The sequence below is a fragment of the Penicillium solitum genome (assembly GCF_028829755.1).
Source record: "Penicillium solitum strain IBT 25940 chromosome Unknown utg000003l_segment0_segment0, whole genome shotgun sequence".
NCBI lineage: Eukaryota > Fungi > Ascomycota > Eurotiomycetes > Eurotiales > Aspergillaceae > Penicillium > Penicillium solitum.
Genome location: NW_027072123.1, coordinates 5,356,410 through 5,371,272, shown reverse-complemented (window position 1 = coordinate 5,371,272; position 14,863 = coordinate 5,356,410). Strand labels below are relative to the sequence as shown.

General features: G+C 48.1%; 7 protein-coding genes across 7 annotated transcripts; 4 read left to right on the top strand and 3 right to left on the bottom strand.

The window, feature by feature from the left end:
- Window positions 1–1,351: 1,351 nt before the first annotated feature.
- On the bottom strand, window positions 1,352–2,194 carry N7455_006000 (uncharacterized protein; the record flags this gene model as incomplete). The annotated part of the gene is made up of 1 exon (XM_065605169.1): window positions 1,352–2,194. One exon carries the CDS (start codon window positions 2,192–2,194, stop codon window positions 1,352–1,354), a length of 843 nt encoding a protein of 280 aa, XP_065462069.1.
- Window positions 2,195–6,780: 4,586 nt separating this feature from the next.
- Window positions 6,781–8,571, top strand: N7455_005999 (cytochrome P450; the record flags this gene model as incomplete). The annotated part of the gene is made up of 6 exons (XM_040956599.2): window positions 6,781–7,164; window positions 7,221–7,305; window positions 7,359–7,447; window positions 7,510–7,800; window positions 7,863–7,911; window positions 7,970–8,571. The coding sequence occupies 6 exons, from the start codon at window positions 6,781–6,783 to the stop codon at window positions 8,569–8,571; spliced, it is 1,500 nt and encodes a 499-aa protein (XP_040812922.2).
- Window positions 8,572–8,826: 255 nt separating this feature from the next.
- N7455_005998 (uncharacterized protein) lies at window positions 8,827–9,405 on the top strand (the record flags this gene model as incomplete). The annotated part of the gene is made up of 2 exons (XM_065605168.1): window positions 8,827–9,174; window positions 9,247–9,405. The coding sequence occupies 2 exons, from the start codon at window positions 8,827–8,829 to the stop codon at window positions 9,403–9,405; spliced, it is 507 nt and encodes a 168-aa protein (XP_065462068.1).
- A 306-nt stretch (window positions 9,406–9,711) lies between these two features.
- N7455_005997 (amidohydrolase family protein) lies at window positions 9,712–10,822 on the top strand (the record flags this gene model as incomplete). Its single annotated transcript, XM_040956660.2, has 2 exons — window positions 9,712–10,013; window positions 10,108–10,822. The coding sequence occupies 2 exons, from the start codon at window positions 9,712–9,714 to the stop codon at window positions 10,820–10,822; spliced, it is 1,017 nt and encodes a 338-aa protein (XP_040812947.2).
- A 180-nt stretch (window positions 10,823–11,002) lies between these two features.
- On the bottom strand, window positions 11,003–12,130 carry N7455_005996 (uncharacterized protein; the record flags this gene model as incomplete). Its single annotated transcript, XM_040956685.2, has 2 exons — window positions 11,003–11,378; window positions 11,445–12,130. 2 exons carry the CDS (start codon window positions 12,128–12,130, stop codon window positions 11,003–11,005), a joined length of 1,062 nt encoding a protein of 353 aa, XP_040812950.2.
- A 492-nt stretch (window positions 12,131–12,622) lies between these two features.
- On the bottom strand, window positions 12,623–13,442 carry N7455_005995 (E3 ubiquitin-protein ligase MARCH; the record flags this gene model as incomplete). Its single annotated transcript, XM_040956585.2, has 2 exons — window positions 12,623–12,763; window positions 12,813–13,442. The coding sequence occupies 2 exons, from the start codon at window positions 13,440–13,442 to the stop codon at window positions 12,623–12,625; spliced, it is 771 nt and encodes a 256-aa protein (XP_040812888.1).
- Window positions 13,443–13,725: 283 nt separating this feature from the next.
- pre8 (proteasome core particle subunit alpha 2) lies at window positions 13,726–14,805 on the top strand (the record flags this gene model as incomplete). Its single annotated transcript, XM_040956573.2, has 5 exons — window positions 13,726–13,769; window positions 13,825–13,844; window positions 13,895–13,945; window positions 14,002–14,598; window positions 14,687–14,805. The coding sequence occupies 5 exons, from the start codon at window positions 13,726–13,728 to the stop codon at window positions 14,803–14,805; spliced, it is 831 nt and encodes a 276-aa protein (XP_040812975.1).
- Between the last annotated feature and the right edge of the window lie 58 nt (window positions 14,806–14,863).

Below are 14,863 nucleotides of genomic sequence, written 5' to 3'. Positions count from 1 at the left end.
AGAGAATAGGAAGAAAATGGGAAGAAAATGGGAAGAGGGTGGGAAGAGAATGGGAAGAGAATAGGAAGAAAATGGGAAGAGGGTGGGAAGAGGGTGGGAGAGTAACCACCACGCTAGCGCACGTCTTATTCATACATACGGAAACCATACCATACAGGATGCTTGTCCGTTGGTTTGCAGTCCTCGACGTGGGCCTCGAAAACGCTTTGGCCTTTGCTTCATTCCATCGATAACCTTGAATGACGTGTCCTGGGTGCTATATATCGCACATTTAGGAGCATTGTTCGCGCTGCAGCATGCAAAATGTCACAGTTGAGTTGAGATAAGTCCAAACACGCACTCTATTCACCTGCAGCTTGCTGACGGCTTGGGGGTCAATCACCCAAACATTGGGGGCCTTAATGCTATATAAAAGCTGCTTGCCTCTTGTCTGATTCTTCCTGGAACCATCGGATTTCAAACATTCATACCTTGACGACATCCTACCTACCATACATCGCTTTTTGGGATTTTACCCTAATCTCACCTTTCAAGACACGATGCAATCAATCACTGAAGGGCCTGTGGACAGTTGCCACTTCAAAACTGAAAAGCCAAGTGGAAGAAGGGTCAAACTTGACGATTGCATGCAAACTGATTGCATCAGTTCTACAAATTATATTCCGCCAAAATGAGTAAGTACCTCCTGAGAGCTTGAAGAAACCACACTGATGACTATCACAAAGCAAGAAGTGCTAGACTGAGGCGCACAAAGATGGAGATCTATCCTGAATGGAATCAGAAAATTGCTTGGCTCCTCGACCATATCAAACTCAGGGAAGCGGTTTTTCTTTTTTTGGTTCAGCAAATTTGAAAGGATGTTCGCATGGATCCTACGTTGTCTTTTTCATTTTGGCCCTGTGAAACCTCTGTCTATATGCGCGTAAATCCATTTTCCTTGAGCCCTCACTAGTAAGCGGTATTCAACCTACCGTAACTTTACTTGTCTTATGCTGGTCACACAGTACTACTTGATATACACAAACTTAGATACTCGTCAAAGTTTAGCCACATATTCTTTTACTGTAGCCTCCTCGCCCGGATTGGGGACGTGGGTAACCTTGAAACACAGCAGAACATCTACTTCTTCCCGTACTCGCATTTGAAAGAAAGGCCTCGGCTATAGTTCAAAATCGCCTGCAACAGACCAGACGAAAAGAACAGACATCTGTAGTTTCACTTTTGCTCTACTACGCTTGTAACCAACTGGAAGTTTTGATACTCTGATTCTATCTTGATACAGATTAGCGCGCCCAGGAATGATGGTTCGAAAAGTAGTAACAGCACAGAAATCAAATCTACCTAGAAAGTACTAGGCATCAAATTGGAATTCTCGTGAACTAGTACCAAGCCAGATGCGAATCTCCTCTAAAGCAGTTAGGTCATTCTCGAAAAGAGAATGCTGTACCTTCTCATCGTACCATTCGTAAGTACGGCCGACATCTTCTAGGCTCTCTCCTAACCTCCGGCAAGAACCAAAATCGATGATGATTGCCCGATGGTTCTCAATCATTATGTTGCTTGGGTTGATGTCGTTATGAACCAACCCAAGCGAATGAAGATGTCTGATCCCACTCTCGATTCCCGTGAGAACACAACTATAGTCCTCCGTCGCTTGCCGCGTGCTTCTCAGTTTTCTCTTCATGAGGCCGCGTGGGTTGACCTTTTTCATCAGCGTGTGAGGGTATCTCTCGAGGCAAAGACCCGTGATTGTGCCGTCAGAAATCTGACAACCGAGATATGTAGCGATGTTGGGATGTGGGCGCCGCTTTAAGAGTTCGTAAATTCTTGCTTCCTTGAGGAGGTCCTCAGCAATCGAATCAGGTCGAGGTCCTTGACTGATTCGATCGTAACTGATCAATTGAGGCTTTTTGACAAAGTAATTGTTGGGCAGGGTTTGAGGTGCTGGCGTGAAGTCGACAGAAAATTTTGGATTGTAGGCCGAGCTAGGGATTTGGATAATATTTTCAAAATCCTCTGCGTTGACATTCCAAGGGGAAGAGTAACGAGCTTTCAGCATCGCGTGGTACAAATACCCCTTCATCTGATACACGACGAGAGTACCTGCGAATTGGAAGCCTTCATCTGAGTCTTCGTAAACCTCGTTTCTCTCCAGCACCTCAAGTTGCTGGTTAGGATTTGGTTGAGTCGACATCGCTCGAGGGCACTTTGCCGTGTCAATCGTTGAGACACCAAAGGGCAGATATACACTCACCTAGTACGCGTGCAGGGAGGAAGGCCAATTAGACTTTGAAGCGGCGGAGGTGGAAAGGTAGAAGCAAAACCGGGCGCTCCTTTAGAAGGTGAATAAAACCATAAAACGGTAAGGACTACCGGTTACCTAAAGGATCGCCTCAGTGTGCTGTGTTGGCCCGGTAACTTATTTCAGGGAAAGACTGTACAATGGTGGTATATTACAGAAATATTTCCGTTTCAGTAACCTCAACAATTACGAGCCTTACAAATATTGTGGCTGATCTGTCTCGCAATGGTGGCTGTGCAGATTTGATCAGAAGAGCCGTATTTACCTTACGGGGAGAAATATTGAGCTTGTGTATCAAATACGAGACCAAAATCGCCACAACCAAGCTAGTTCTCAAAATGGTGCTGCTATTAGACCACGGTTAAGTATTCAAATTTGTCTGCGCTTGTGATTGCAATTTTCACAGATTCAATAATATAAGGTTAAACGGGGTTTTAGGGTAGAACTGGGTTGCTGGAGGCGGCATGGGGTCAGGCCTTGACCGCTAATCCAGAAATATGCGTTAGTGGACCTGTCATACGTACTCCAACCAGCAGAAATCTAGCATTCCCAAGTCATATCTAGAAATGTTGATGGTAAGCTGCTTGAGTATCTGTCAGGCGTAAGTCTAGGGTTCCAATACGGAGCTGGGAGGCTGGGTAGCAATGGGGGGAGGGGGGCCTTTTGTTGTCGTCTTAAATCCCAATAGATTGAAAACCAGGAGACCGTGCCTTCGCCCCAATCGATGCATATTCCCTAGCCCACTCAAGCCTTGACAGGAGAGTTGCTTGGTCAGACAGGTTGGAGCCAGCGGGCAAAAGGATGCCTATAAAGTCAGGATGGAATAATAAACGAGGACCTGCACGCACGACTCTCTCCATAACCATAATATGGCCGAGAATATACTGCCATATCATATACCTGCTCAATGGCGAGGGGAAAACGAATCCTTCCACTTCCATTCGCATCCGTACCATCTTTCCACTCTCTCTTTTGGATCGACAGAAGCGGCGCTGCAAGTCCGAGCACTTCTGAGCGCCCGTGCCAGTACTGTACAGGCCTCCTATCAAGTGGCCAAGCTCATCAGCCTTAGGGCTCATGCTTTTGATCCTGTTGGCGAACTCATAGTGTGGGAGGGGCCATCGTTGGTATGTCTCAGTCGACTGAAGCACAAGAAACTTGAACGTGTCCCTGCATCTGGGAGAAGAAGACACAGAGTATGCGCAAGTAGAAGTGAGTTTTAGTAGGTGGGATCAGACCGGTGGGTTCAACCACGGATCTTTCTCCTCTCAAATCTCAAGGAATCCAGTCAGCCACAGGACCCCTGCGTAGTCTTTCGGGAACTACATCCCTTTCATAAGAATGGAGCCCACTTACATCTGTCATTTGGGCCTTCGGAACTTGTCGCAAACTCAGAGTCCAAGCACCAAGCATATGTAAGACACGTCCTAGCAATCAGTGGCTTAAACAGTTCCGTCGGTATTGCGAACTGCCTTATTTCGGTGGCATTCAGCAGTGCTGGACTTCAAAACTGTCAACTGCCTCACGCTATAGCATGCAATCCCCCTTTAATCTTGGATCCCCCCAACGTTGAAAGGCGTCTGCTTCCACGTCTGGCTTTGGGATAACTTCCCATTGTAAGCAAGCTTTCCTTGTCATCTGCGGCATCGGAAGAATCTGCATAATGATGTCACATTAGGCTTTGTCCGAACGGAATAATTGGGTAGGGACAAACTTGCCGACGGTTTGGAAACTTATGAACAGTCTGAGTTAGTCCTTAAGGACAGCTTGGGGTTGAGATAACTGGCTGCGTTCGAATCTAGCCCATTTCGTAGCCAACGGATTCCAGACAAAAGTCCTTCCGGAACATTTCGAGATTTGATTGTTGTATTCAAATGGCCTGACCTTCGGCCTCATGAGTGATGCGCTGGAGTGCCAGCCGCCTGTCCTCAATTATATGTTGCCACTTGTTTGTTTCAAACAACTGCCAGCAATATTTCATTTTCTATGGCCAATGCTGCGCTTCTCTCCTCATTGGAGATAATTTCTGAGGTGAAGAAAAACAGCATGTCTAGTGCAGTGAATCAGTCAGCCGAATGCTTCAATGTTGGGAGCTCCGAACTTTATATACGACGTAGATAGTTCTATCCTCGTATGTGGCATTTTCGGACGTGTGCAACCGCTCTGTCAATAATCGCACTTTTATTTTTCCTAAAGAAATCAAGACGATCTTAGTCCGGTTCGTGCATAGTTATGTTGGCCGAGTTTTCAGTTCATTCTCTAAGAGTGTCCTGGAATCTAATACCTGCATCTCCGTTGCTCCGGATTGCCAACCGAAGATGATGTTGGACTTGATGACTGAGCCTGCTAGGTTCCGATTGACCCAATGCTGATGACAGTCTCCCTGAAGTAGTGTCAACGAAAGACAATATATGGCACAGTCTTGTTATTAAAGCCTCGGTTATCCTTTTGGTAGCTTTGAGGTTTTCCAGAAGGGCACAGATGCTCCGCTGCGAGCTTTTGCGTGGGCAGTGGGTCCAGTAATGTTGATCGGTTCGATCGTATCATCGTGGGCGCGAGATAAATGCCAATCTGGAGTACGGTCAGTTGATGCGGGACAACAAGTGAATGAAGGCTGAACTCACTGTGGTATATTCAGAAGCGGTCCTTTTTTTTGTTTTGTTAAGTAATTTGGAGGCAGAGAAATGATGAAGACCATTGTTTTCGAGCAAGTGGCTAGATATATATCCCTTTTGAAATGGCATATCTTTAGGCAGAAATGCTAGGGGTGGGGGACAATGTTAAGGGTTCCTAGGATTCAAACGAAATAGCTATGGGCCCTTAGGACTCTGGTAATACAGCTTAGTGGGTTCCTTGGAATGCATGGCAGGCTCCCAGGAACTCATCGAGTATTAATGTTGTTGGTTTGTCTTCGGCTTACCGATTACTTAGCAATGGCGCGAAAGACAAGACGTTTTATGCCCAGGAAATTTTCGGCTCGTGCGCTCATTGGCGAGAGAAGTGGTTCATCATCGTCAACTGCTGAAAATTAATTCCTTCAGTTGCCGATACAGGGAAGGGTTCTAGATCTTCAAGGAAACCCATCCAATCGCCCTCGCCCTGGCCCAAAGCCCGATTAGGGTATTCCGAAGGGTATTCCCAGGAGCATGGTCTGAAATGGGAAAATGATAGGTCAATTGAATAGGCCCACTGTGGCCTTTTACTTGGATAGGAATGAGACCGCTAGGATGAACGGTCACGTTGACGGCGCCAGTCCTTTTTTGATGGGACGATGGGCGATCTAAATGAGAAGGGTTGCACGTGACGGGGCTAGCGTGTCGCATTTTATTGATGTAGCTTACTCAGGCCGCTCATCCCTACACTCAGTGAGCACTCAGTGATCAAATCAGAGTGCTCAGATGATGATCAGTGAGTGGATCAGGATGCTCACGGGATGATCAGGTGATGCTCAGTGAGTAGATCAGTTGATTATGTAATGGCCCGTGATCAAGTCAGAACACTCAGGGACGTGCTCAGTTTTACTCAGTGATCAAAAAGCGGCAAGAGGTGAGCACTAAAACGGAAAGGGAAAGATCTCGAGTGCCAGGGATTATCCGGTATATATGTAATGTTTGAGATAAGAATATTCAGGGTTCACATAGGACATACCCTGGAAGACTTAAGCCCAGACCAAGTATTCCATCACGCCTCTATTCGACAGCCTTGTTAATCCCCACAATAAGTATTTCCCACTATATTTTCAATTCTTAATTAGCTCTTCAAAAGTCCAATACAGTCTCAGCCCTGGAAATGTGGGGTCGAATTCGTCCATAAGGTTCTAAAAGCTCTGGATGCCTGACCCAATCTAGAGGCCTCCCGATGTCGCCCCCCAATGTATAGAGTCATCAGAACTCTCGGTTCAGCTCTAAAATCTGCTCGGGGTGAGATTCTTATGAGAGTTATATAAGAAATAAAATAGAAATAAAATAGAATTATAAGCCTCAGTCTTAATTTGGCCTCAACGGCCCGCCTTACCAGTCCGCTTCAATCAAAATTCTGGTATGCATCGCGCTAATGCTAACAATATCCGAGACAGAAACCAACAGCGGCTTCAAGATGCACCTAGTTTGGACAGGGCTAGGCCAGAATAGGTTACATATGTAGTTCTTTTTCTAGTACTGTGGATCAAGGGAAGGTGTGAATCAGCGCAGTCGACCCGACCTGAAACCCCGGGCATTAGGGCCAGTGACATTTTATCCATGGATGAGAAGGAACAATGGAGAATTGACCATTGGCTCGGCGCAGTCATTTCACTTTCGGCGGGAGAGGATGTCATTGTCGTTAAATTCCCCCCGCGTCGGGGCCTATTCTTTTCGGCGTATAAAGGTGATCTTGTTCAGCTTCACTTCTGCAATCTACTTCTTTCTGACACTCCTCCCTGAGAACTCCTCTCTGAGCACCTCTCTCTGAGCACCTCTCTCTCTGAGCACTTCTTCACAATGCTGCAGAGCATTTTGGCTCGACTGGTACTTGCTTCGTGCAATGACTCGGCTACTTTTCGAGATCTAGGGAGCCTGACCTCAGTGATCCTCCTGATTTCTGCCGTGCTCTATCGAGTACTGTACGTGCGCATGGCATCCTCACCTCGAAAAGACCATTCCCCTCCCCGCTTGCAATTGCCTAGCTGGAAGGTCAACCGGTTCTTCTTTGAGAAGAGGTTTGATTTCATCAAAGATGGCTTCCGGGCTACATCATCTTCCATCTATCAGACCAGGCTGTTCCAGCATGTCGCCATCGTTCTATCCGGGGACGAAGGCCGACAAGTCTTTTTCAAGGAGAAGGGTCTCTGTCTATATGATACATTTTCAATTATGATGGGCAGTGTAAGGTCCCTGCTCATTGATTTTGTTCTCAGCAATAACTAACTGCTCGCATTTAGGGCGCTGCTCAATTTGATCCCCATCAAGTCGGCGGGGTGGTCAAACGAATGGCTTCGGTTCAACGACCTGATAATCTCCAGAAACGTTAGTGTATGCCATTCTTTATCGAGGTAGAAGATTGACTAACATACATACAGTGATTCCGTTGATTCTGTCAGAATGCCGGCGGAAGATGGATGCATGGGGTAGCGAGCGTGTTCTCGACCCTTGCTCTTCTCTTCACGAGGTGCGTGGATCTGAGTTCAATCTTTGGTAGATGAGAAACTGAGACACATTGCTTTTCCTTAGGTCGCTTTTCACTTGGTCATGTGCATTGCTTCTTTTGATATCGCCAATGATCCGGTGCTTTCAGCTCGTCTCAAGTCCCTTGTCGACACTGTCGACTCGATCACTAACCCATACTCGACTTGGGTTCCTTGGTTGCCTGGCCCAGCCTTGTTCCAAAAGTTCTTTGCTTCTGTTCAAATTTACTGGATTGTTCAAGCGGCTATTCACACCAGAAAGAGGAGCGGAATCAAGAGGGATGATATGCTGCAGCAGATGATTAACGAAGGAGATGGTACCATTCGAATCTTTGGGGTATGTACTATTGTCACATCTTCATTCGATCATTTTGATCGGGGATCTGACTGTCTCAAAAGTGTATGCTAGGACTATCGCTGGCTGGAGCTCGTGCCACTGGAACCATTGGTAAGTTTGATATTCAGTAACACCGAGTCTCATAGTACTAACGGTTATTCCCCTCTAGTGACATGGCTGATCATGCACCTCTCCTCGAACCCAACTTGGTCCTCGAATGTTCAAGAGGAGATCAAGACCTTCATATCTACTCACACATCCTCATCATCCCCTCTCTCTGGGAACGCTCTCATCCAAGCCCTCTCCGAAATCCCTCTTACAGCCTGGGAATCCCAAACACCCAATCTCGACCTCTGCATACGTGAAACACTGCGCACCTCACAGCCATACACAGCGGTTCGAAAGAACACCGGTCCAGATCTTACCATTGGAGCATACGTTATCCCCTCGGGATCCCTCGTTGTGTATCCATTTTCGGATACAGCACTCAACCCGAAGTACTACTCGGAACCAACCCGCTGGGATCCGTCTCGGGTACTTGAAAAGGAAACACCATTTATTGGCTGGGGTGCGGGAACTCATGCTTGCAAAGGCCAACGACTTGCTACATTGAGTATGAAGCTCATGGTTGCTTATGCTTTGACGCAGTTTGATATTACGATGGTTGATGGACAGGGCGAAAAGATCAATCGCGTTCCCCTTCCCAATTGGAATGATTCTGCGACTTGTCGCCCAAAGGAGGAGTGCGGAATCAAATTTGCTGAGAAGTGATCTTCTACACTGCTATGGTTGGGACTCGCTGGTCTCTCATTTCATCTCATTTCATCTCCTTTTTTCGGAGCCGACGAGACCATATGGATTAGTGGCCGTCCGAACAAATCAATTACTTCTGATATCTATTTTAATAAAAAATCTACATATCTATGTAGCATTAGATGCTTGGAGCGGTTAGCCACATGACTCGTGGTAGCCTCTTGACCATCTCACAATGTATTTTCTCTTTTTTCTCTACAATAAACTAGGAGTATGGCAACAAGAACAATCTATCTCATCTCTGCTCGCAATAAATCCTTCCAAAGAGCCCACTTCTCAATATTTGTCCCATCAGCTACCAATCCCGACCGGGAAACCAAAATACACGCCGTTGGTGCACCCATGGCAGGCTATGTTCTGGAGTTCAAACGAAATTACAATCCCAGTCTCGACCCTCACGATCAGACCTTTCCAATCGGCCAAGTCCACTCGTCCGACATCGTTGATTCCCCAGATGCGGCTCCATCCATCGACTCCACCCCCCGAGGGAAGATCGAACTAGCGGCAACACAAATTCAAACTCCGGGGATCAATCAGAACTTCATGACACCTGTCAATGATGTGAGTAACATGACATATACTTTATAGAGGTATTGTAAGATCTGGATGAAGCTCACACACTCGAATTTCCAGACCGCCAACAAGCGGTGTCAAGAATGGACTATGGAATATGTCCGCCATCTGGTTGCCAAGGGCCTAATTGACGAAAAAGCGATTGAGATTGTTCAATCTAAACGGGATTCACCTACTCATGGAATTGGTCTACGATCTGTGACTAGACTTACCACGTAGTATAGATGACTTAGAATAGAAAAAACAAGATGTCCATCTCGGGTACCAACCGCTCCCCGCATCCGCCCCGACAACGAACCGCCATCGGATGCTGTCCTTGCATACATACATAATGTACTTCCTGTGACATCCGATGAACATTCCGACGAACAGGGCTCGTGATTCAGCGTAACAGCATGGAATACCTGGACGCTTCCGAAGTGCGGGGTCTCTGCATATGATATAAAGCAGCTGAGAATCATACCCATGGACATATGAAATTGTCTACATCCTCAACCATTCTTACTCCCTTACTAGACTACCAAAATGCTCGGCAAAATCGCCCTCGAAGAAGCCTTTGCGCTCCCCCGGTTCCACGAGAAGACAAAATGGTGGGCGGGCATGTTTGCAACCGACACAGACAAGCACACAGCAGAGATCAACGACGTCGGTCCAATTCGACTGGACTTCGCCGAGCGCCATGGTGTCGGTCTCCAGATCCTCAGCTACACAGCACCTGGCGTACAGGATATCTGGGACGCAAAGGACGCACAAGCACTCGCGGTTGAGATCAATGACTACATCGCGGATAAAGTGAAAGCACACCCGGATCGGTTTGCCGCATTTGCGTAAGTTAAAACTCCTTAAACCAGAATGGAAATTACTACATTCCATCCCGTCCCATCCATGATAGGTATGTATACATCCAGCTAACCCACCCAGAACTCTCTCCATGCACGACCCGCAAGAAGCAGCAGCTGAGCTCCGACGCTGCGTAACACAGCACGGGTTCCTAGGCGCACTAGTGAACGACACGCAGCGCGCCGGCGTCGACGGCGACGACATGATTTTCTACGACAACGAGAAATGGGACGTATTCTGGGCTACCTGCACTGAGCTGGACGTACCACTGTACCTACACCCACGCAACCCGACAGGCACGATCTACGAGAAGCTCTGGGCTGATCGGAAATGGCTGATCGGACCTCCACTGTCATTCGCACACGGAGTCAGTCTACATGTTCTCGGGATGGTGACGAACGGGGTATTCGACCGGAACCCGAAGTTGCAGGTTATCCTTGGACATTTGGGGGAGCATATACCATTTGATATGTGGCGGATTAACCACTGGTTCGAGGATCGGAAGAAGGTCCTTGGACTTGGGGAGACGTGTAAGCGGACGATTCGGGAGTACTTTGCGGAGAATTTGTGGATTACGACGTCGGGACATTTCTCGACTACTACGTTGCACTTTTGTATGGCGGAGGTTGGGGCTGATCGGATTTTGTTCTCGATTGATTATCCGTTTGAGACGTTTGGGGATGCGTGTGAGTGGTTTGATTCGGCGGAGATGTCGAATACGGATCGGTTGAAGATTGGAAGGGAGAATGCGAAGAAGTTGTTTAAGCTTGGGGCTTATAAGGATAGTACGGCTTGAGGTTACGGGGAAGATTGAAATGGAATTTTCACATTGAATTTCGTTATGCCTTTGTCCATTCGCTTGAAACATTGCATATGGGGTATTTGAAACAGTAGAAACAGTAGAAACAAATCGTAGAATCGTAGAAATTGAGAACATATTGAATGCGATGTCACAATTCAGTGAGTCATCCATCATTCAGACGGTGCCATTTCGAGACAAATCCCGCTCAGCTGCCTTGAGTCGATCCTTCTCGAGTTCCTGGTACCGATCCCAGCAGTGCTCCCAGATCTCTGGCGAGTCACAAAGATAACCCATCATTGGCGTGAAGTACTGTCGTTTGATCTCAAGAGTGAGCCAGGTCAAGGTTCCGTAGGTTTCGATGCAGCTGTTCATCAGTTCCCAGATGACAAGCACACGACGCGAAAGCTTTGTGCGTTCGGGGGTGGGATTTTGCTCGTTCAAGAGTTGACGGTTGCGGAGAAGGAGGAAAGGATTGTGGACCCATTCCTCGTACATGTCCATATACAAAGCAAGCAATCGTCGTTCAAGGTAACGAGGCTTCTTCATGGCCCTGTTCACTGCGTATTAGTGCTGAAGCAAAGGGTAAACAAGAAACAAAGGGCATTGGGATACTTACTTAGTGAACAGAGACGACATTTTGCAAAGACGCTCGTAGGTCGAGGTAGCCTCCTTTGAGACGTCATCCAGGGCGAAAGAAACCTGCTCGGCAGTCTCCAGCTGCTCTCTGAGCATCTCTTTGATGAATTCGACGTGGTTGAGAATGGTCTCGAGGTCAAATTCCGCGTCTTTAATTTCTTTGGGGGCCAGAAACTCTGGGCTTTGGTGGAAGATGACGAGGTTGAATTGGAGAGTGGCGTTGATGATAGTGATGAATTGCTTGCGGATATCAGGAAGCATTTCCGGGTCGGCGAGAAGGTCTCGCAGCTGTTCGAGGACAACCTGGCTGCGCTGAGACGGGTCACTTGGAACATAGGGGATTATGTTCGGGTCCACATGGGCCATGCGGATCTCGTGCTGGGCAGTTTTGCTGAAAGCGTAGATCCATGCTTCCTCGTGGCGTTTCTCAGCTGCGATGCAAGATGCAAGCATTTCACACTCGGACTCGTCGTATTCGGGAAATGGTTCAGTATCAGGGAATGGTTCGGTCTCATGGAGTGGTTCAGTGTCAGGGAACGGTTCAGTCTCAGTGTTTGCAGTATCCGCGCTTGTAGGAGTAGTGGATTCAGAGTCCTCGGATTCAGAGTCCATCGCGACTTGAGAGCGGACAACCGCGAGACGGGACCCTGGTGGGAGATCGTCCATTTTGCGAAGATGGGATAAATGCTGAGCTACATGAGGGGGAGAGGGAAGAAAAGGGAAGAAGGGGGGGGGGGAGAGACGAGGTCTTAAAAACGAGACAAACTGCTGCCATAATAATGTATTGAAGTTATTGAATAAGACACGCGCGGGACAATGGACAATGAACAATATGACAATAAGATGGTACTAAGCCTGAATAGGAAATAGGACTATGCATAAATTTACCACTGCTCAATCCAAAAGCGCTAATAGGTCAGACTCCAAGGTCAGAACGCTCCTTTAGAATTGAGTGGTGGACTGCCTTCCCCAAGGACGTTGCCTGATTAGGTGAAGTAGCGAATGACTTGAGAACAAGACGTTCTCGAGCCAATCATCTGCTTCTCAGGCAGACAATCAAGAGTTAATGAAGGCAGTTATTGTTCTTCGCACATTGACTAATCGACGTCTCATGGGGCAGAGGAGGACGGCAACTTAAGTAGTGCGAGTTCATTGGAACTATTCTTCCTTCATTCCAGCGTCGTCCGGTACTGGGACGTCCGTATCATTGTCCTCACCTGGTAGTGGGACATCCATGACTCGCTCGCCAGCCTTTTCCAGCGTTCGTCTACTCCATGACCGAACACCTTTGTAGACAGCCTGTCTGCGGTTAGTCAAATCAAATATAGTCAAATGCGACTACACATACCCAAAGGAAAGTACCGATGCCAACCATGACCACTAGCCAGTTCAACTGGGCGGCCCGATTACGGCCCGAATTGCGCCCTGATGCGACAGACCGGAGGTTCCAAGGGAAAGGCGACAGCGCAAAGATTGCCTTGAGGAAGGACAACAGGCCCAAAGACGCGAGTCCTTTGAGAAAGTGTCCCAACCAGGATGCATCTTCCTCGACCAATTCGGTGTAAACATCCACGGGGCCCAAGTAAAAGTCAATGATGGGGTCAGCAATGAATCCAAGCAGGAATACGGTTAACAAAAGAATGCCGAGTGTGAGGATTAGCTGGGTAGTGGTGCTACTGATCCACCGGGCCCAAGTCAATCGCTCCAGGCGATACTGGAAGCCACAGGTGGGACATTGCCAGAAGTTTCTCGTCCCATATTTGGGGTCGGCATGGCGCCATGACTGCAAGCAGCCCTCGTGAACATAACGCGAGGAACCTTTGCATTGACAAGGGCTTAACAGACGACCAGATTCTGGATCGGAAGATTCATAAACCACTCGAGGCTTCTGGAGGAATTCTGAGGGTTGAAAAGTAGGCAGCACGCTTTCTAGGCAGATGCGGCAGACCCGTGGAGGATAATGCTGTGTGTCTGCCATTGAGTCTCACATCGAGATTTACTCGAACCTTGACAAGAGAAGGCCGAGGAAGAATTACTGTTTCTTTTCTGAAGTATCGGGGGAAAACAAAAAGAGAACGACAAGAAGAAAGAGGAAAAGCAGAAAAGCCGAAGGTGTCCCAAACCCCACGGCTAATCCCGATCGGGTCACCGCCTTCCGTGAGCTCTACCGCGCCAAACGTCACCCATCTCTGCCTACAACACAGCTCCCCTTCTTTCGATCTTTCCATCCTCTCGTCTTCTCTTCCTATTGACAGCGAATCATGGCGGACAGATACTCATTCTCCTTGACTACATTCTCCCCCAGGTAAGGACGACTTGCCCTATGGAATTGACAACGTGCTAATTCAGCTCCATTACAGCGGAAAGCTGGTGCAAATTGGTATGGAACCATCGTTTCTGAGCTTAGGCATCGATGACTGATTAATCTAGAATATGCCTTGAACGCGGTCAACCAGGGTGTCACTGCCCTTGGTATCAAAGGTACGCAAACGCCCAACTTCTCCCACATAGGGCCAAGCTGACCGCCCCCGTGATAGCTACGAACGGCATTGTGCTCGCGACTGAGAAGAAGTCCTCATCGCCTCTGATCGACCCTCCTTCGCTGTCCAAGATCTCCCTCATCACGCCGGATATCGGTATGGTCTACGCCGGCATGGGCCCCGACTACCGGGTACTGGTCGACAAAGCCCGCAAGGTCTCACACACAGGCTACAAGCGCATCTACAACGAATACCCTCCTACTCGTATATTGGTTCAGGACGTTGCTCGGGTAGTGCAAGAAGCTACGCAATCCGGTGGTGTGCGGCCGTACGGTGTCAGTCTGTTGGTTGCAGGCTGGGACGAGGGCGTGGAGCCTGAGTCAGAAGAGGTTAAGAAGGACGACCCCGAGCAGAAGATCTCCAGCAAGACTGGTGGCATCCAGAAGGGTGGGCCTAGTCTGTACCAGGTCGACCCCAGCGGCAGCTACTACCCGTGGAAGGCGACAGCCATCGGTAAACACGCAACAAGCGCCAAGACGTTCCTCGAGAAACGATACACTGAAGGACTAGAGCTGGAAGATGCCATCCATATCGCACTGTTGACACTCAAGGAGACGATTGAGGGTGAGATGAATGGTGACACAATAGAAATTGGTGAGTTTGGGGTTTCTGCCTCGTTTTCTCCCATTCTGGCTGCTTGGGTATCCAAGGATCTGGTGAATATCGACTAACACTGTTCTAGGCATTGTCGGTCCCCCAGCAGACCACCTTCTGGGCTTCGAGGGAGTGGAGGGTGCTCAGGGACCACGGTTCCGCAAGTTGACCAAGGAGCAGATCGAGGACTACCTGACCAATCTATGAACGAGAACACATAATTTATGTAGACTCGAATGAAACATTTCCTTTTTGTCGGGTGATT